The sequence below is a fragment of the Parasteatoda tepidariorum genome, chromosome 12 (assembly GCF_982258835.1).
Source record: "Parasteatoda tepidariorum strain Cologne lab strain chromosome 12, Ptep-v5.0, whole genome shotgun sequence".
NCBI lineage: Eukaryota > Metazoa > Arthropoda > Arachnida > Araneae > Theridiidae > Parasteatoda > Parasteatoda tepidariorum.
Window position 1 is genome coordinate 9,183,795 of NC_141766.1, and position 23,464 is coordinate 9,207,258.

General features: G+C 25.7%; 1 protein-coding gene across 5 annotated transcripts in view; it reads right to left on the reverse strand.

The window, feature by feature from the left end:
* Positions 1–5,465: 5,465 nt before the first annotated feature.
* Positions 5,466–23,464, reverse strand: part of fkh (fork head box protein) — a 70,313-nt gene continuing 52,314 nt past the window's right edge. For all 5 annotated transcript variants that reach the window (XR_011638414.2, XR_001585232.4, XR_001585234.4 and 2 more), the window contains one exon: positions 5,466–5,689. Coding sequence is in view for 1 of the 5 variants with exons in the window: in XM_016069321.5 (XP_015924807.1) it covers positions 5,599–5,689 (91 nt within the window). In the remaining 4 variants the exon portion in view is untranslated. The remainder of the gene's footprint in view (positions 5,690–23,464) is intronic.

Below are 23,464 nucleotides of genomic sequence, written 5' to 3' on the forward strand. Positions count from 1 at the left end.
ATTTACTATATAACCTTCTTTTTTTAAAATTTAAACCTATATCTACTAATACACATTGAGATAAATTTCTAAAATCAAGTAAATTTATTCTAAATTCCTCAAAACCTAAATTGAAACTAAAGTTTATTATAAGTCTCTAAATAAGCTAACATAAGATTAATACACCCTTGTTGATAAGTAAGGTACCAAAACTTATGGAATTGACTTTCTATCATGATTCAAAACTGAAGTTGTATAAACATTCTCTTCCTTATATTTTCAAACACTCTTATGCGTAATAAAAATAAGAAAATTTTAATAATTTACTGTAAAACCTTTTTTTTTTTTTTTTTTTTTTGAAAATTTAAACCTATATCAACTAATACACATTGAGATAAATTTCTAAAATCAAGTAAATTTATTTCAAATTCCTCAAAAACCTAAATTCAAACTAAAGTTTATTATAAGTCTCCAAATAAGCTAACATAAGATTAAGTTTGATAAGTAAGGTACCAAAACTTATGGAATTGACTTTCTATCATGATTCAAAACTAAAGTTGTATAATTCCATTCCAATAATTAAATGGATCACCAAAACTCGACTCGCTTCCATCTCTTAATCAACTCATGTGATTGATGTAATTGAGTTCAAGATGAATCTTGAAAAGAGAATGTTAGTTGTGTTTAAATCTTCCAACGATTCTGACAGCGCAAGTAGCTATCTTTAGAATCTGTTCAGAAACCTGGAATCTGTTTGCCTCTTAAGTTAATTGGATGATGGATCAATAATGTCTTGTGATTTTAGTAAAAAAGGAATTCGTACCATTATGAAGTGAATGTGATGTTGAGACTTTCCTGAATAAAATGAACAATTGCACGGAGAAAAAAAAATTGGTTAAATTAAAGTACTGCATGGTAATGACATTTCTGGTATAAATACCATAATTCAGGTAATAGAATCAAAAATATATGGTTTTTAACCCATATTTTGGTGAATTTTGCGATTATTTGGTGATTTTTCCGTTCGTATGGCAATGGTTTAACGGAAATTACGGTTTATTCGTTCTTATTACCACAAATTTTTAAAAAAGTGCAAAACTGGAAAGTAAGTTTCACCGAATAAATGGCTATCATGCTCTAAGTGATAAAATAACCAAATTTTACCACGTTTACCTAATTTTATCCCAGATTATTAAACCATATTTTATTGCCAATTTTACCAATAAAATTATATCGATTAAAGTATAGGTAATATTTACCAAAGTGCTTTGTTAAATATTACTGAATTTTTAAGCAATTGTTCGGTAATTTTTTAGTTTACGTCTTTGATTATAAAATGTTATTGCTAAACAGTACAACAATTTCGCCAGTATTTTTCTTTTCTCAGTGTAGTTTCATGTTAAACTAAATTAACTTGATTCTTGAAATTGATTACACGATATTATGAATGAACTTGAACGGAACGATAATGCAAATTTAATCGAAACATGGTTTAATTTAACACCTTATTGTTTATCAATTTAACACCTTATTCCGGTTCAATTTGACTCCGTATAAATGTTGCGGAAAGTTTACGATTTTTTGGTTTAACGTTGAACCATTTTTTTTTCTTCAAATGATGAGGATTATTAATTTTTATAAATGCATAATTCTAATGCCAGTAGCTTAAAGTTAGATATTTTAATTTAGAACGCTAACCTTTTCCCAAATGAATGGTTTAAATACCGTATATTTTTTGGTTTTATATCACCAGAATTATGTTTTCTCTTTACAGGAAATAACACTACCATACAGTACAGTAATTTTACCAGAATTTTTTCTTCATGCAGTTGTATGTTAAACCAAAATAAATTTATTCATGAAATTTATTACACAATGCTATGACGGAAACGCAGTGAAGCTTGAAAAGAAACATGGTTCAATTTAACATCTTATTATGGTTCAATTTAGCATATTAATATGGATCAGTTTAAAATCTTATTACATATTAGCCCCATATTGCCATGTTGCGGAAACATTTTACCGTTAAGGTTAAAATAAGTTTATTATTAGCTAATATAGTTAATATTAGTTTAACTTTGAACCATTTTTTTCTGAGAGGATGTGTGTAATTAATTATTATTAATATATAATTCTGAAACCTATATTTTAAAGTAATTTATGCAATTTAATTTGAAACGTTTTCATAAGTTCATATTTTTCCTATTCAAATAAATGACAAAATAATTTAAGAATATTTAGAATCTATAAGAGTTTTATTAATATTACATTACACAATAATAATAATTCAGATTCAACGTAGAAAATACATTAAACATGTATTCATTGTCTTGGATAACAAAAGTAATTAGATTTGAATAAAAGAGTAAAAATAATGAAGTTGGTTGCTTTTTGTTGAAATTATTTATTTATATTTCACAAGGTATTGTAAAAAATATTAATTTAAAGCTAATATATTCATTTCTAAAGAATTATGAATAATTAATTATTATATTTACTGTTGTTTTTGAAATTACAAGTAATAGTTATGAAAGAGAATTCTTAAAATGTTGAATTTTATTTTAAGTAGGAAAACCATGTAAAATATTTAAATGAATTTTTATTTCAATTGAAATAATTTCTCAGTTTAAGCAAGCTGCGCCTGAAGCTCTTTTTTAATTTTTTCCCTTCAAATTAGCTTCTGATTTTTTGATATCAAATCATATTTTAGTTAAAACTAATTGAAAATGTATACTTTAAATAAGTTGCAAAAATTATTTCTTTTAAAATGTCTTTATGAAACAAATCAAACGAGAAACGATGCAGAAAAATTAAAAAGACAGCGAAAAGAGTAAAAAATAATTATTTCGGAAAAATATCCCAATAAATTTTAAATTCAGATCACCTGGTCTTATATATTAATTCCGCAGGCTTTGAAGATAACAAAAGAAATCTCAATTAAATTTGCTAGGCAATTTGATATTTACATTACTTTCACAATCTAATTTCTTTGAAATCAAATATGAATAATTAATTTATTGAAACTTATTCGGGCTGTTGAAAGTAAAACAAACAAGTTTTTTTTATTAATCCTTTTCAAGGTTTTTCCAAATCGCTATTTTCAAGATACGAAAAGCAAACACCAATAACAGAAGAGGAGTTATTGTTTATTTTTTATACTTTTTTGCCGTTTTTGATGTTTTTCTTTTTATTTCATTTGTCGTGCATTAATTTCGAAGGAGATAAATCAGTACTAGAGTAATAAAAGTAAGCTTCTCCGATACGTACGGTAAATAAACGATAGTAAGGCTATGTGACCAAATATTTAACATTCAAATGAACAATTTTCTCCAAGAAAACAATTCGACATTCAGCGCTTTGGGGCTCTGGGACTTACGTTCCTAGAGATTAGGGAGATTTTCTACAATCGCAAGTACTTTAAAAGACATTAGGACTCCAAAAATTGCTCCTCGAGCACAAGTAAAGGAAAAAAAAAAAGAACAGATCACACGATCCGTAAGTTTTTATAAATAACTAAAAGAGGAGGAACTTAAATTAAATACAACTCAGCTCCGAATTTTAATCATTAAACAGCAGCAATGGCCGCCCGATTTGCAAATAAATAATTGGTTTAACTCATAGGTGTGTTATTTGCGTAGAGCAAAAACACCTTTTAAAATTTTGATTCGGAAATTAATTCCCGTTCTTGCAAACAAACGTTAGAATAATCTTTAAATGCTTTTCAAAATGACTTTTAAAAAAGATAATACAGAAAAGCGGATATGAGGAAAAGCGGAAAGATGGGAAAAAGTGCAGTCGCGTATTCGGTTTAGTTTACATAAATGAAACCTCCGAGGAGAAATGCCTAGTAGGGGAAAATTTCCTCTTTTTTTTCTCTTCTCAGAATTTTTGATATGAATTAATCTTTAATGTCGATTTTCAACAAATACCTAGCTCGGGTGATTAACATTTCACCATATTTCGCACCCGAATCCCAGTTCACATAAAATTAAATTGCTTTCTTCATTAACTCCAATTCTGTTTTCCAAAGAATTCTTATCTTTTATTTAAACTGAAATTGGCTGGTGGGTAAAAAAAAAAATAATGCAATAAGGCGAAGCGGACAGTATGAACCCACTGATTAAAATTTCGCCATTTTGCTTATAGGATTAAAATTTTTATCATAAACTTAGGAGAAATAAGCATATGTTTTGGAATTTTTAAGGCTTCCAATTAAAAATTATAAATTACTTTTGCTCGTGTTTTCGTAAATTAAGACTTTTGCTTGAAGCGGGTTGTTTCGAATATTAATTTTCTAGGGATTTAAATAAGACAGCATTTTTTTTGGGCTACCGTGATTTGTTGAATGAAATTGTTATTTTCTTGCAGTTATGAAAATACGAAATACATGTTAAGAATTTGAAATGGGAAATAAATTTAACTAAAAATAATAAATAAATGCAAATATGTGATACAAAAATTTAAAGAAATTTGCTTCAATTATTGGATATTTTAAAATTTTCTTTTAACAGAAGGTATATTTATTTACTTTTAATTTGGGTAAGGAGTAAGTTATAGTTTCGACTTCATTTAAAAGAATAAATTAATGTAAAATTATTAACGTTATTTAAAAACTTTTAAGAATTAAATTTGGTGACAATATTCACTATAATGACTAACATATGAAATGCAATAAGAAAACTAAATTGCGTATGATGAAATGGCATAAGTTTAAAATTCAAGTAAAACAATTCAGATTATTTAAGATATCAATAAAAAAATCTAATCGTACTTAAAAATTACAAAGAGCAATTCATTATATAAAAAAAGAAAAACTTTGTAAAGATTAATAATAAATTTTGTAAAGATTAACTGTCTATGTTACAAACGCTTAGAAATAGCGTTTACTAGGCGAAGAAAATCAGTTAAACTAAATATACTTGTAAATGTGTAGATTAATTCCTTTCAAATATGTGCAAGACATATACTTTCGCACACGTGTCTGCAAAAATATTTCTAATTATTTTTCGTTTTATAAGTGCCACATAGTCATATAACTCTGCTGCTATTTTGAAAAAAGAATTATTATTATTTCTGCAATACCATTTAAATTTTAGTTTAGATATTTCATGTTTAGTTTAGATATTTCTTGTTTAGTTTAGATATTTCATGTTTAGTTTAGATATTTCATGTTTAGTTTAGATATTTCATGTTTAGTTTAAATATTTCATTTGTGTGCACTAATATTTTAATTAAATTTAAAAAAAATAATTATTTTAAAATTGCATTTAGTATTGTATTCCCAACATTTTTTAAATGAATCAAATGAATATAATCACTGTAGTCAAAGTAAACAAAAATCAGAAGGATAAAAAAAAATACTGAAAATATTTAATTTTAACCTACTAATATACTTATATAAGTTTGTCATTTATTTAAAAAGATATGTGTTAAACTTTTTATGTTTTTTTAACTATGTAGATTTTAAAAAAGTAAGGAAATAGTAATTAATACAAATGTTATCTTTTTATTATACAAATTACTGTACAGTTTTGTTACAGGCATTGTAATAGCGTTTTTTCCAGTTTTTAGTTCATGACTCCTTTCACTGAGCAATAGGCGTAGTCTCCTTCCTACACTTTAAAAGATGGCACGCGTCTGTGGGTTCGAACCTCGAATCTCAGAAGTTGGACTCTGCGATCGGTTCCTGATTTCTGAATCACCTAGCCACCTGTGAAATGGAAATATTATTTCAGCGATTTATTTCTAAAATAAACTTATAAACTAAGTTAATGATAATTTTCAAAGAAATTTTCCAGAAATATTTAAATTTCTTGTACAGTTTTTGTATGATGACTTATGAAATTTTGAGATTCGAACTTCGAATCTCAGTAGTAGGACACGCGATTGGTAACTGATTTCTAAATCACCTAGCTGGGAAATGGAAATATTTCAACGATTTCTTTGTGAATAAACTTATAAACTAAGTCAATGATCATTTTGAAGCGATCGGGTCATGCGTATTACAATCTAAGCTAATGTGTAGTTTTTGAAAAGAAAAGTTAAAAAACCAATTTTAATTTCGTTTATAATTCATTCGCCAAATTCTATAAATTATTTAAATTCTAATCTTGAATTTTAGAAGTTGAACTTTGCAATCGTCATTGAATTTTTTAATCATTAAGTAAAATGGCAATATTATTGCAACAATATCTTTGCAGAAGAATCTTCTAACCCAAGTTCATGTTTCTTTTTTAAATTGAACTTTCTAAAAATATTTCAATTTCTTGAATAGCTTATTTATGATAATTCATAAGCTTTTTTGATGCAAACCTCTTATCATGTAAAATAATCGGCGTAATCGGTGTTGGACATTAGAAGCACTTGAAAAATTTAAATATTATTTCTGTGATTTCCTTGCAAAATAAACTTTTAAACCAAGTTCATGTTTATTTTTAATGAAACTTTTATAAAAATCTTAACTACATGAATAGTTTATTTATAGTTATTTATAACCTTTTCTAGATTTAAGCCTCGAATTTCAGAAATAAGAGCCATATATTGGATCTTCCAACAAACTGAGAATATTATTTCAGAGATTTCCTTGTGGAATAAGCATTTAGACCATTGTTTTAATCCTTTTTTATGAAACTATCGATAAAATCATTCAATTTCGTAAATTGTTTTTTCATATTGATCTGTAGGCTTAATACAACTCTTATTTATTAAACGGCGATTTATTGATTATCTAGCTGAAGTCTATCGATCTATAAAGGAAATGTTTATCATGGATGGATGATAATAATAAGTTTACTCTATTTCGTTTTCCAATTTCCTTTCTTCCCTTGCGAAATAAAAAAAAGCGCAAAAATTTAGAGATTAAAGCATATAATATTACACTGAGAAAAATTTCTGGTAAAAGTACCGTACTGTAAAGACATTTGTGGTTAAAAAAACACAATAATTCTGGAAATAAAACAAAAAGCCAATAAATCATTAAGCCGGTATGAACGCCATTCATATGGTAGTTTTTCTATTCATATGAATATTGTTTACCGAAAAATCTTGTTTTCCGAACTATAATTCTTAATGTCAGACAATTAATTACAAATACAAAACTGAAGAGTAAATTTTATCGATTAAATGGTTTTTATATCCTGCTCCAAAGTAACGTTATAAAACGTGATTTACTAATTTTAACAAATTTTAACACGTAATATAGATTTATTATACAATATTTTATTATTACAATATTTTATGATTAATTTTACCAAAATCATTATCAAAGCTCTTCGGTAAAAATTACCATGCTTTTGGTGTTCCCAATAGAGCCAGAAACATACAGTATTCCACCATATTCTGGTAGTTTTAACCGTGCTTTTTTCTCAGCGTGAAGGAAATCAAATAAAATAGTTACAACTAGCAGACTAGTTAGATTTACATAAAAAGCACTATTTTTTAACAAACTTATGTTTTCATAAATATTTTAAACTATTTATTAAAATAAATTAAAGGTAATGTTTAGTATCAAATAATGGAAAATTATAATCTAAAGTCTTAATTTTTCTTTTATACATTTTGAAAAAAAAATACGTATACAAATGTGTTTATATACGTATGTTCCTTAAATAATTGCTTAACTTTTGCTTGTCTAGTTCATTACATATTAGGCACGTTTAACTAATTCTGGCAGGAAAATATTTACTGTTAATTGAAAATCAATAATATCTTTATGAATGCTTGAAATGATTGTTTCATTAAATGTAAACTAAATAGTTAGAATAAATAGTTTTAAAATTATAATAACTATGGTGATGAGTCTGAAGTTTTAATTTTACTGATAGCTTAGGATTAAAATGAAACTCATTTTTATTATTTAATTAGTTTATTAAATTTCAGAGGAGAATTATGTTCATTAAAATTTTTTATTCCGCATCTCGTGAGAAACAGTTACTGCTGAAAAAAATGGGTTCAAGTAATATTGAAGGAATGATTAAATTATTTTTTATAAACAACTTAAAAGTAATAATTAAAAACAATAATTTCTTAATTAAACTAATTTTGATAAAGAATCTGAAGTTATAAATTTACTGTTCACCCTTCACTGCGAAAAAAAAAAGTATGATAAAAAATATTGATACGTAATATGGTAAAGTTTGTCGTGTTTCTGGCTCTCTGGGAATACCAAGAGGCTTGGTAATTTTTAACAAAATGCTTCGGTAATGATTTTGGTAAAATTAACAATAAAATAGCATTTTATGACACGTGATAAAAATTGGTAATTTTAACGTGATGCCCTAAAGCGTGGCATAAAAACTATTTATTCGGTTAAATTTGCTTTTCAGTTTTGTATTTTTTACTAAATGTGTACTAATAACAACGAGTTTTGAAAACTAAAATTCTCGGTTATCCTTTTCCATATGAGTGGAAACATTACCAAACGAATGATTTAAATACCGTATATTTTGGTTTAATTAACCAAAATAATGGAGTTCTTTAACCAGAAAAGTCATTACAATGCAGTAAAGTGATTTTACCAAAATTGTTTCCTCCGTGTATAAAAGTTGGTAATTTTAGCGTGATACCTTAAAGCGTGGCATAAAAACTATTTATTTGAAATTTACTTTTCAGTTTTGTATTTTTTACTAAATGTATGCTAATAACAACGATAGTTTTGAAAACTAAAATTCCCGGTTATCCTTTTCCATATGAATGGAAACATTACCAAATGAATGATTTAAATACCGTATATTTTGGTTTAATTAACCAAAATAATGGAGTTTTTTTTTACCAGAAAAGTCATTACCGTGCAGTAAAGTAATTTTACAAAAATTGCTTCCTCCGTATCACATTAAAATAAAATTCTCTCCGAATATGTTCATGTTTGTTATTGAATTTAAAAGTAGAATCAGAATTATGCTCTTAAAAATTGGAAGTGAAGTTTTTTGTGCTGGTAATAATGATTTTAAATTGTGTGAATAGGAAGTTCATCTTCAAAATATTTGTATAATCCTGAAAATGAAATAGAGTTAAATATTTATGATTTATTCACTTTTAGTTTCTTGTCAGATTTTCTTAAAAAAATATCAAAATATCTCTATCATTATATTTGTTCACTTCTCCACGGGTAATGACATATATTTTGCTTTTTTAAAATTATCTCGTATGATTAAGATATTCAAATTGTTTATTATTCGAAATTTATTTCTAAGCATTAAAATAGTTCGCAATTTCTCTTTCATTTGATTCCCATGCGTTTACTGTTATTTTCATTATATTAATGTTTGTAGTTTAATAAAAATAGCTTATTACTGAATGAAATTAAACGAAAAGGTTGAAAACTGGAAATTAGTTTAATTTACATTAAAAATAATTTACAAGTTTTTTAAGCTTTAACTTAATTAGTTCAATTGAAATATTTTATTATGATAAATTTAATATCTAATATTAGAATTAATGGTAAAATTATAATGAAGTTCAATTGAAATTTATTGCACAGTACTTTCTACAAGATTTTATTGAAATCAATCTTACTATTTACTATCTCATAATTATTTCTAAATAATTATTGTCATTAAAAATGGATTAAAGTGAGCAATAACTGATTCTTGAGGAATTATAAGTCATGAATAAATTAAGACGACAAATATTTTATTATTAAATGCATTTATTCCTTTTATTTACAAAATTTAAATCCTTGATTTTCAGAAAATGAGCGAAATAATTCACAGTAAAATTTTTCTAAGAAAATACATTTACCATTGTAAATAGTGTGATAAAGGGCTTAAAATTTAGGACTATGTCATGAACACGTTCGTTTGAAATTTTTTGAAATGAAAAAAATATTGGTTTATATTTAATAGTTAATATCAATTATGAAATGATTTAGCTGTTCGAGTACCTGCAAAAATAGCTCATTTATCTTAAACTTTAGTAGTGAAAAAAATTATTTCATCTCGTAGAATTGTGATCATCATAATTCAATAGAGTTGTGTTAAGTGCATAAAAAGATGCCAAACGAAAGTTCAAAAAACTGTTTTCAATGATTCAGAATGATTCAGTTTTTGTTAAGATATTAGCAGATTTTAGTTTCCGTTTGATTTAAAGATAGTTCGAGTTTTTATAAACCTTTTCTAATTCATAAATGTTTCTCTGCGAAATAAATAATAATAAATAATAAAAAAAGACAGAACGGAGAATACCCGCTCATTATTAAGTCACGTCCAGCAAGGCTTGAATATGGGTGACTATTTTTGAACAAAATTTACTGCTAAAATGAAAATTTAGTTTAATTATTGGACGTTTAAATCGATGATTATATCATGTATACGTTTTTCGTTCGCGTATTTAATTTTGTGAAGAATTAAAAACTGTTGGCAAGAATTATCATAAGAGGATACTGAAATTAAACAGCTATTTCATGATTAGGGGATTAACTGTAACTGTAACAATTTTAACCCAGATTCATCTATTTAAAAATTTTAATTTACATCAAATGCATTTAGTATAAGATGTAGAAAACTCGCTTTTGGTGGGAGAAGAATACACAGGGTGTGTGTATATATATATATATATATATATATATATATATATATATATATATATATATATATATATATATATATATATATATATATATATATATATATATATATATATATACATATATATATATATATACATATATATATATATATATATATATATATATATATATATATATATATATATATATATATATATATATATATATATATATATATATATATATATATATATATATATATATATATATATAATGAGGGATAGGTTTCGGTGATAGAGCATTCGTCTTCCAATGAGTTGAGCGGGGTTCGAATCCCAGCGATGACTGCTCGATACGAATTCCCCATCCGTATCACCCCGACCGCAGTGCTGACGTAAAGTATCCTCAGTGTTAGACCCCGATCATGAGTTAGAATCCCCTTACAGTTAGGCTAACCGAGGGAGGATTTTCTCTCCAAGTTACGCGAATGTGGGTTAGTTCCTTCAAAAAGCCTTAGACGAAGGCTTATTCCTCCCAATGCTTGAACCAAGAGTTCCCTTGTCTTGTGGATTGTGTTCAAAATTTACAAGGCTGCGGAGTTGAAAATTAGTTGTCGTAAACCCAATAAATTGGTCGGCTGTTCAATGACAGTTATAAAATAAAATGAAGTAAAATAAAATGAAGTAAAATAAAATAAAATAAAATAAAATAAAATAAAATAAAATAAAATAAAATAAAATAAAATAAAATAAAATAAAATAAAATAAAATAAAATAAAATAAAATAAAATAAAATAAAATAAAATAACCTTTTGCAAACAGCGAAAAATACAAACAAGTAAATAAATATAGTAACATACTGAAGGTAGTATAAAAACAATCATATCACAACATAAATAATTCGCAAACACTTTATTTAAATAAAGTTATATTTAAAGAATATTTGCATTAAAATTTTGCAAACTAATTCATAAATCTTTCTTCACAATAAAATTTACCCTCACTAAAATATATTTATAAAGTTAAACACTATTGTTAGCTTTTATCCAAAAACTAGTATTGGTATATTGCATACTGAATATTTACTAGCCATACTGAAATAAAATTAAAATTATTACCTCGTAATCAACTTTATATATTATTTTACAACATTGAATAATGTCATAAAATATTTTAAACATTTCGAACTCACCTTTATAATTTGTCCAAAACAAGTAAAAGAGGGAAAATTTTATATTAACACTTTATAATACTTCACCTGTTATAAAAGAGATCATAGTTCAAAAGCATCCGAAATCTTCTGAAAAACAAATTTTTTTTCTGTAATTTGTATCACTGGTTATTTAGATATAACTGCTTTAGATAATATTTCCATTATTTCGCACTGTTTTAAATGAATGATTATCCTTACTATAAATATACTCTTGTTTCTTTACGAAACTTAAAGTTGACATAAAAATGTCTAATCAAACATACCATGACTTAGTGGAGGATTTGGTTTTATTTGATCAAAAAATATTTAAAATACATTCACAAATATTTTCTCAGCAATAACTGTCGAGATAATTTTTATTGTAAATAAACTTTTTATTCAAAACACTTCTAACTGACCTTTATAGTTTGATTCCAAAATAAGTACAATAGGAAAAAGGTTTATATTAATACTTTATAATATTTCCTCTGATGTAAAAGATAGCTTAATAGCATCTTAAGTCTTTTGAAAAACAATTTTAGTGAAATTTAGTATTTTATGTCACATGTTATTTATATATAACTACTTTTGACAACAGTTCCATTATTTTGTGCTGCTTTAAATGAATGATTATTCTTACTATAAATATACTCTTGTTTCTTTACAAAACTCAAAGTTGACATAAAAATGTCTAACCAAACATACTCTGGCTTTGTGGAGGATTCGGTTCTGTTTGATCAAAAAATATTTACAATACATTCACAAATATTTTCTCTGTAGATACTGTCGTGATAATTTTTATTTTATCACATCTGAGGTTTTCAACCCTTGTTTTTTCAGGTATTGTTACCTGTAAATACACATTAAAGAGAAGCACAGGAGTTATATTTATTCATTCTATCTGAAAAATATGTTTATACTGTTGTAAGCAACTTCCTAAACGTGATATCATAAGTGTTAAGCGTCATTTGTTTTAGATCAGATAAAGAATCTTATTTATTAAGATAATTTCGCACGCATTTTGTTGATTTTCATTTTCCTCATTATAACCATTTCTGAACAGAGAATAAATCGATATGTTTAGTTTACATAGAGGTCCATTACAAAAATATGTTTATGGAATATGAGTGTTTGAATAACATTTTTATTTTTGTTTTATCCAATAATTTTGTTTAGAAAACAATTTGCTCTGTGTATTTATATTAACCTATGGAGAATTTAATAAACTGAAAGTAGGGATAGCTTTGATTTACAATTTATTGTTGGAAGTTGAAAGCTATTAAGATAATGCATTTTTTCCGTTCTAAATCTTTTTGATAATGCCTAGCTTAAGAAGTAATTATTACACTGTTAGTGATAAGGACATTTGTATTTTTTCAATAAATTTTTTTTTCAGGTATTCATTGTAGTTTTTTTTTCTTCTTAATTTTTGTTTCAAGGTTTTCTTTCAATGCTATTTGTAAGTGTTTTTGCAAAATATTCAGTGTTCAATGGGAAAATGAAGGATATTTATTAAATTTTTTTTTTCACTATCTCACTTTTTAACAGAAAATTAATCAATACGTTAAATTCACATAAAAGTTTATAATTTTTTTTTTTTTTTTTACTGAACTAGAGGGCTCCGCCCCCTGCTCGCTGACGCTCGCCAACCCCCGGAGAATTGCTTCGCAATTCTTGCTTGGTTTGCTTCGCAAAACCAAGAATGCTTTGATTTCATATATTTCAATATTAAACTGAATATTAACTGTTATCATCGAAAAGAATTAATTTTCTTAAATGCAGAATAAGCAGTGTGTCAATATCAATGTCACTTTTTTTCGTTGACTACAGTTCCTTCTATGTCCTATTTGTTCTTTAAATGAGCCAAAATTGTCAGAAATTAACATCAATGTGCAGATATAATCTTAATATGAAACTTGTTTAAAAAAAATGATAATCACAATAATACAGACTTTGTCCCAAAGAAATGAATATATTTTTAACACATTTAATTCAATATATATATATATATATATATATATATATATATATATATATATATATATATATATATATATATATATATATATATATATATATATATATATATATATATATATATATATATATATATATATATATATATGCAAACACTATAATATTTTTCAATAAGCAATATTGTTAAGAACAGGGTAATTTTTAAAAAAATATTTTAATAATATTCAGCAAAATAACTATAAATGAAAACATTAATTTTGCGGAATTAAAATAAACAATGCACCAATAGCATTTTCTTTACGCTAAATACATTTATAAATTTGACATTATATATATATGTTATAATATTTCTCTATATACAATATTGTTAATGACAGGATCATCTTTAATAAATATTTTAATGTTCTCCTTCGTTGTGCATCTTGACAATGCCACATATAATTGACCATGAGAAAAAATAGGCCGTTCAATATATAGCCCAACTTTATCGAAGGTTTGGCCCTGGGCCTTATTAATTGTTAAGGCATAAGCTAATCTAACAGGAAATTGTCGTCGATAAAGCACAAATGGTAAGGAAGAATTACTTGATAATGTATTTAATTCTATTCTTGGAAGATTGACAATACTACCATTTTTATTACCAGTAGCAATTTGGCAAGTCAATACTCTTTTCCCTATTTTAAGAACAGTCAATCGAGTTCCATTGCAAAGGCCATCAACAATAGATATGTTCCTGATCAGCATTACAATGCATCCAACTTTTAATTTGAGCTGATGAGGTGGCAGTCCCGGGAGATTTATGGAGTTTAAATATTCAATAGAATACCTTAAAGTAGCTTCTTCTTCTCTCCCGTCTGATTTATCTACTCCATATAGTGTGGCCTTATCAATACTATAACTTATAACCTCTTCACCTGGCACACGTGATAAAATATTTTCATTAACTTTGTTAACTTCATCATTTTGCTGTGATAATATGATGTGATTAATGAAGTTAGTATTAAGACAATCGATTTTTTCAAAAAACCAAGAAATGATATCTTTACAATAAAGATCAGGAGTGCTTGCATCAAGATGTAAAAGTTCTCCATTGCCAATTGTCAACAACCAATTGGCAAATTCTTGGTTTCCAGCTTTAACTCTCATATTAATTGTCAAATGGAGGATTTCAAAAAATGGCCAAAGAAAAGAGTATTTTATAGTTTCATTAATAACCTGCATATGTGTAGCTTCTTTAACGACAGGTAACACTTGTCGAAAATCTCCACCTAAAATGATTATCTTACCACCAAATGGTATCTCATTAGTTAGAAGATCACGAAAAGTTCTATCGATCATTTCTATTGCTTTTCTGGGAATCATACTTGCTTCGTCCCATATAATAACGTCAACATTTTTTAAGCGAATCTTATCACATTTTTTTAAAATACAAATCCCATCGTCACTTAGATCAATAGAATGTAAGGTTCGCATAAGTCTAATTTTATTATAGCAGAGAATAGTTTAACTTTCATAAAAATAGGTGGCAACATTCAGAGATGTAAATAGAACGCTTCGCAAACGCATATATTTCGCTGTTATTATTTTTCATTAAATACTTTTATAAAATATCTCTTCGCTTATTTACTGTATTGCATATTAATTAAATTCCTTGTCATTCAACTTTATCTTATATGCCGGAACCAGATTAAACTTACGAATTAACGTTTTAGAAAACAAATAATCAGATTAATCAATATATCAATACGAAATAAGTTGAGATGTTGTGAAACTGAAGAATGAAATTCTAACTATTTTGTGATTGGTTGCATCTCTGAAAAAGAAAATTCAGACTTGTAAATCGCTTTTTTAAGCTTGCCGTTTTCAGACATGTGATTGGCTGTTGTGAACGGCGGTTATTCTTCATTATTAACTGCAAAATCGTGCTTTAAAACTAAAATAAATAAAAATTTAAAATTATGTAAAAGATTTGAATGCCCTAAATGTCTTCCCTGAAAGATTCTGAATGAATTGATTCCTTAATCTTAGATTTTCATCACGTAGTTAAAAAGTTTTTCAGGGGACAAAATTAACTGCAAAAACTTTTTTTTAGAATAGAGAGAAATGAATATGTGTGTTAGAATAAGATTTTTATTTTTTGGGAACAGACAATTTTGTTCACAAAACAATTACTCTGTTTATTTATATTAAACCATAGAGATTTTTAGACACTGAAAGCTATAAAATATAAATTATTTAGAAAATATTTATATTAAAATATTTTCTGAATAATTTTTGTTTTTAGAAATTCATCATACTTTTTTTTATTTCTTTAAAAGCTTTTTTTATCCTCTTTTTAAGTATTTATATGAAATATTCAGTAATTTGTGGAAGAAATAAAGGATAATTATTAAATTTTATTTCCTCATTTCTCTCATTTCTAAATAGAGAATTAATCAATATGTTAATTTCAATGAAAAAAAAATATGCTCTATTAGAAATGAATAGTTGAATTTTCATTTTTGTGATCTAAATATTTTGTTTAGGAAACAGTTTACTCTGTTTATTTGTATTAGCCGGTGGAAACTTTTCGAAACAGAAAATAGGGATAGCTCTGATTTACAATTTAAAGTCAGAAACTGAAAGCTATAAAATAATTGCATTGTTTCCGTTATTGTACTCATTAATAATGATTAGCATAGGAAGTTATCATTAAATTGTTAATGCTTAGGACTTGCGTATTTTCTTCACTATTTTTTGCTCTAAGAGATTCATTGTACATTTTCTTCATTTTTTAAATATTTTCTTTTAATGCGATTTTTAAGTGTTTTTGTAAGATATTTAATGCTTCATGGGGAAAAGGAGGAGAATTTACTTAATTTTTTTGTCAATTTTATTTTTTTATTATTCTCATTTTAAACAAAGAATAAACCGATAAGTTTAGCTTACATAAAAGTCTATAAAATACATGCTTTACTGGGAATAAAATATAATATAGATATAATTATATTCATGGCATTTGAATTTCTTTATGATTTAATAATTTTTTTCAGAAAACAATTTGCTTTGCTTATTTGTATCAACCTTTAATGATTTTTGGAAACTGAAAACAAGGACAACTTTGAATTATAATTTATTGTCAGAAACTAAAATCTATAGAAATATTGCATTCCTTCTGTTATTACACTTATTAATAATGATTAGCATAAGAAGTAATCAATAAATTGTTAGTGATTTGTATTTTTTAATAATTTTTGTTTTTGAGATTCATATACTGTTGTACATTTCCCTTATTTTTTAAATCTTTTCCTTCAATGCAATTTTTAAGTGTTCTTATAAAATAATTAATGTTTTATGGAAAAATGAAGTGTACTCAATTTTATTTTTCTATTATTCTTGCTCTAAAAAGATAATTAATCGTTAAGTTTAATTCACATGAAGTTCTATAAAGAGATGGGCTTTACTGAAAATGAATATGCGTGTTTTAATAATTTTTTTACTTCTTATGATCTAACAATTCTCATCAGAAAACAATTTGTTTAATTTATTAATATAAACCTAGACAAATTTTTAAGAGTGGGTGAAGGTGATAACTCCTATTATAATTATCGGTAAAAAATGAAAACTGCAATAAGTTGGCATTTTTACTATCATTACAGTAATTATTAAAAAAAATTAACTAAAAGCATTGAAGTAAAATTGATCACTAAAATTCTAAAGACTTTGAGAATTCATATTTTTTAAAAAATTCTAATTTACGAGATACATCGAAAACTTTCTAATCTGGATTTTAAATGGTTTATTTTTAAAGTAATATTTAAATATTCTTTTAGGATAATTTATATATTGGGGAGAAATGTATGGTGTTTATTTAATGTAGTATTTTTTGTCAGTGTTATATATTTTGATAGTTCACTTTGTTTGCTTTATAATAATTAAAAATATGTTATGCCCAGATATTTAAAAAAATTACAATTACTTTCTTGGTATTTCTAATCCTACAAATACTAGAACTATTCAGACACTGGAATAATTCCAAACAAAAGTATCATATTGCTGCAAAGAAAATTAAAAATATTTTCTCGTTAGATTATTAACTATGATTAATAAACTTTCTTTGACTCATTATATTTTGATTTATTAATTTTTATTATCATTCATTAATTGGGATCATGCAATAGGTATACAAACCTTTACTTTTTTCACTATGTATTAAACCTTTAATTTTATTGATTTAGGATGGATTAAATTATATAGATTTTTTTCTGTCTCATTTGTCCCTTACTAACTTGAACATGAAACCGACTTTGTATGCATAAAAAGCAGTTGTGTTATACATTGAATGATTTTAAATCAAATTCTCAGAACTTTAAACCGTTTTCAATCAGATTTTTCTTCATTTGCGTGAGAAAAATCTAAAATACATTTTTATTATTCATATAAGATTAATAACAAACAAAGATGAACATAAATAATTTATCTAAAGTCAATATACTTGTTATACATTTAAATATCAAATTCTCCTTGATTGCCTCGTTACGACATTAAGTTCATAGAATTGATTTAGCTTCATAGCGAATAAAATAAAAAAGCATTTTTTCCCTAAAGCAAATGTACACAATAATTCCACAATATAAATAATATAAAAATTTGCATCGAAGACAATTATTTGTTACTTGCAAAAAGAATCAAATCTAGTACATAAATATTTAAATGGTATTAATAAAATTATCATTCCTTGCTTACTTGTAATTAACTCATACTAATTTACTTAATAATATTTGTGAATACTTATTTATCATCGTTTCTTTATACAAAGCATGTCATACATTTATATTGCGCATTAAAAATTAAGGATTTAAGTACATATAATAACAACCATTTTATTCATTAATAAGGAAATAAGATCATACTAATTTTTTACAATCACTTATTATCATAATGAAATAAAAAGATTTTAATTTCCTTTTTGTAGATTTAACTAGTTTCATGCACGTAGAATTATTTCCAATATTAAAATAAGTACCTTTAATAATTAATCTTTATCTCAAGGCTTAAACAAACTTAACGAATAAAATCATTTATATGAGGGTAGAAATGGAGCTAGAAAGCTAGTTAGGAATTAAAAAGAAGAGATCATTAACTAATGAGCAATTAACAATAATTTAATTTTGCTTGATTTTATATTAAACATTAACACAAATGAATAACATTTTTTAAGTCATTTTTATAGACTAAACTAGTTTCTGGTCTATACTTTCATTTCCTATCATAACAAAATACCAAATAATAATTAGTAAAGCATACATATTTCAAAGATACTTTATTTTTGCTTAACCTTATATTAAACATAATCATATATTTTTATTTCAAATTTATGGATTTACTTCGTTTCATACACTTCGATTTCCTACAGTACACTTCCTACTAATAGTTATTACAAAGATTAAACAACCTTAGCAAGAAAAAACTTCTGGTTAAGAAGCTGATTTGGAATTATAAAGAAAAGAATATTCATTAATTAGAAATCAACATTGCTTCAATTTTGCTTTATCTCATATTAAATATTATTGTTAAGTAATATTTACTTTTACGTCATTTTATAGACTTACTTAGATCCCTGCAAATAGATCCGCTTCTTATATTAAAATAACACCTTATAATAGCTAATAATTATTGTAAGGAATAAACAAAACTTAACAATGAAAAATCATCTATATGTGGAGGAAATGTGATATGAAGCTGATTTGGAATTAAAGAGAAAAGAATACTCATTTATTAAAAATCAACATTACTTCAATTTGTTTAATCTCATATTAAGGATTATAATTATTATTAAGTAATATTTATTTTAATGTCATTTTTATAGATTTACTTAGCTTTTTGCCCGTAGATCCATTTCCTATATGAAAGTAACGCCTTGTAATAACTAATAATTATTGCAAGAGTTAAAAAACCATAGCCTTTATTTGTGGTGAAAAATGTGGCTAAGAAGCTGATTTGAAATTAAAGAGAAAAGAATGCTCATTTATTAGCAATCAACATTACTTCCATTTGTTTAATTTCATACCATTATCATTATTAAGTAATATTTATTTTATGAAATTTTTACAGATTTACTTAGTTCTTTGCACATAGATCCATTTCCTATATTAAAATAGCACCTTGCAATAACTAATAATTATTGTATAGGTTAACAACCTTAACAGTGAAAATCATCTATATGTGGTGAGAAATGTAGCTAAGAAGCTGATTTGAAATTAAGGAGAAAAGAATAATCATTTATTAGCACTCAACATTAACTCAAACTGTTTATTCCATACCGTCATCATTCTTAAGTAATATTTATTTTACGTAATTTTTACAGATTTACTTAGTTCTTTACACATAGATCCATTTCCAATATTAAAATAACTCCTTGTAATAACTAATTATTGCAAGAGTTAAATAACCTTAACATTTATTTGTGGTGAAAAATGTGGCTAAGAAGCTGATTTGAAATTAAAGAGAAAAGAATACTCATTTATTAGCAATCAACATTACTTCAATTTGTTTAATCTCATACCATTATCATTATTATGTAATATTTATTTTACGTAATTTTAACAGATTTACTTAGCTCTTTGCACATAGATCCATTTCCTATATTAAAATAGCACCTTGTAATAACTAATAATTATTGCAAGGGTTAAACAACCTTAACAATGAAAATCATCTATATGTGGTAAGAAATGTGGCTAAGAAGCTGATTTGGAATTAAAGAGAAAAGGAAAGAAAAAAAGAAAAGGCAGGGAGATATCGGGAATGCGTTGTTATAAACCACTTATTTACTTAGCTCTTCAGAGTGGCGGATCCCCTGCGCCAAAAAGAATCGATAATCAAGAGGCATTCAGAACGCTAAGATTAAATTTCCGTTTAACAGTGCAAAGAAGGGAAATATTCTGAATTTCTGTGCTAGAAAACTATTAGGTTTAACTGACCAAATCATAATGGGGGCTTTGCTCTCTTTCAACTCAGTTGTGTCAGAATTTAAAGTAAACATGCAGTTGATTTAGAGTCTAATATATAATGTTTAGTTAAGAATAGTTGGATATCAGATGTTATTTTAGTATTTCTCTGGATTAGTCAGATTAGTTGGATATTAGATGTTTTAAGACTGACTAATCTCCTGCATTTAGGATTATAGAGAGATATTTAAAATGTTATATTAAATTTATGTTTAACAGAGCAATAAAAGTAAATTACGAATTTTTCTGCTAGAAAACTATTAGGCTTAACAGAGCAATGAAGGTAAATTGTGAATTTTTCTGCTGGAAAACTATTAGGTTTCACAGAGAAAGGAAGATAAATTATGAATTTTTCTGCTAGAAAACTATTAGGTTTAACTGACGAAATCATAATGGGGGCTTTGCTCTCTTTTAACTCAGTTGGGTCAGAATTTAAAGTAAACATAAAGTTGATTTAGAGTCTAATATATAATGTTTAATTAAGAATAGTTTGATATCAGATGTTATTCTAGTATTTCTCTTGTATTAATCAGATTAGTTGGATATTAGATGTCTTAAGACTGACTAATCTCCTGCATTAAAGATTATAACGAGACATTTAAAATGTTTTGATTAAATTTATATTTAACAGAGCAATGAAGATATATTATGAATTTTTCAGCTAGAAAGCTATTAGGTTTAACTGACCAAATCATAATGGGAGCGCTTTGCTTTCTTTCAACCAAGTTGTGTCAGAATTTAAAGTAAACATGCAGTTGATTTGGAGTCTAATATATAATGTTTAGTTAAGAATAGTTGGATATCAGAAGTTATTTTAATATTTCTCTGTATTAGTCAGATTAGTTGGATATTAGATGTTTTAAGACTGACTAATCTCTTGTATTAAAGATCATAAGGAGGCATTTGAAATGTTTAGATTAAATTTATGTTTAACAGAGCAATGAAGGTAAATTATGAATTTTTCTACAAGAAAACTATTAGGTTTAAAATGTTTTAATTAAATTTATATTTAACTGAGCAATGAAGGTAAATTATGAGTTTTTCTGCTAGAAAACTATTAGGTTTAAAATGTTTTAATTAAATTTATGTTTAACTGAGCAATGAAGGTAAATTATGAATTTTTCTGCTAGAAAACTAATAGGTTTAACTGACCAAATCATAATGGGAGCTTTCCTCTCTTTCAAACGAATTTTGTCAAAATTTAAAGTAAACATAAAGTTGATTTAGAATTTTATATATGTGTTGTTTAGTTAAGAATAGTTGGATATTTTGCTACTGAGTAATGTCCTGTATCAAAAATAATAGATTATAAAGAGGCATTTGAAATGCTACGATTAAATTTCTGCTTAACAGACCCATGAAGGTAAATTCTGAATTTCGCTTCTAGAAAATATTTGATTTAACTGACCAGATCATAATAGAAGATTTTTTCTTCCTGAACCAAGTTGTGTCAGAATTTGAAGTAAACATAAAACTGATTGATACTATTTTGGTATTTCTATGTAATATTTGGATTAGTAAAATAGATGGTTTTAGAGCAATGGATCCCTTGCGCTGAAAAAAAAATTGATAATACGTAAAAGAATTTTTTCTCTTGCTCATCCAAGCTATATCAGAACTTAGAGCAAACATAAAGTTGAGTAAGAGATTTGTATGGTATGTTCAGACCGAAATAATAGAATATCAGTTTTTTTCGTTCGTTCTATTTATTAGTATTACTTTCGGATTAGTTATTTATAAGAGGTTTCGAGTTTGGCTGATTCCTTACTACATGATTAGATTTCCGTTAAACTGTGCAACGAAGGGAAATATTCTGAATTTCTTTTGGAAGAAAAGTATTAGGTTTAACAGACCACATCATAATGGAGTTTTAGCTCATTCAAGTTACATTAGAATTTAAAGTAAGCTAAAGATTAAATTAAGGATGGTATTTTTAGTTAAGAACAAATCCATATTATTTTATTTATGAGGTACCATGATTTCGCCAAATCGTAGACCATTGGTCCAATTATGGTTCAAACTAATTGTTTTCTGAGCAGATTTTTGAGAATTATTTTTTTACCTAATATAAGAATACCTCTTAGTTATTATTATAGGGTTTTATTACATTTTCCACTTTTTTCAAGTTTATCAAATTCAATATGTTTCACCTATTGCATTTCGGATGCATTAAATGAGTATAAAAATGATGAATTAAATTAAAATAGCAGCATTAAACGTTTTCTGTCTCCTTGACAGGGATTGTGTCAGAAAACTCTATCTTTAGTAATCCTCTCGAACAAAAAAAGCAAAAAAAGCACACACTGACAATACAATAAAGCTACGCAAAATTGAAAACACAGCATTCTGCTGATGCGATGCTTTGGATTTGGATCTTGAAAGTGATGTAAAGAGGAAAGTGGAATCTGTACCTCTCTTTGGTTTATTTTCCTTATGAGTCGAAGTAAAGTGTTGTTAAAATATTCTATTCTGTATACTCAGAAAAAAATATAGCCAAAACTGCCGAAATATGGTAAAATTTATTGTGTTTGTGGCTCAATGGAAATTCCAAAATTCTCAATAATTTTTACCGAAGCTATTTGGTTATTATTAGGGTAAAATTATCAATAAAATATAGTTTTATAATATGTGATTAATGTGGAAAAATTTGGTAATTTTACTGTGATAAATAATAGCATGTTATATTAACAATTTATTCGATTAAATATACTTTTCAGTTTTGTATTTTTTACCAAATGTTTTAGTAATAAGAAGTATAATTTTAAAAATCATAATTTCTGGTAAACCATAATCAGATGTACGGAATAAGTATCAAATGAAGGTTTTA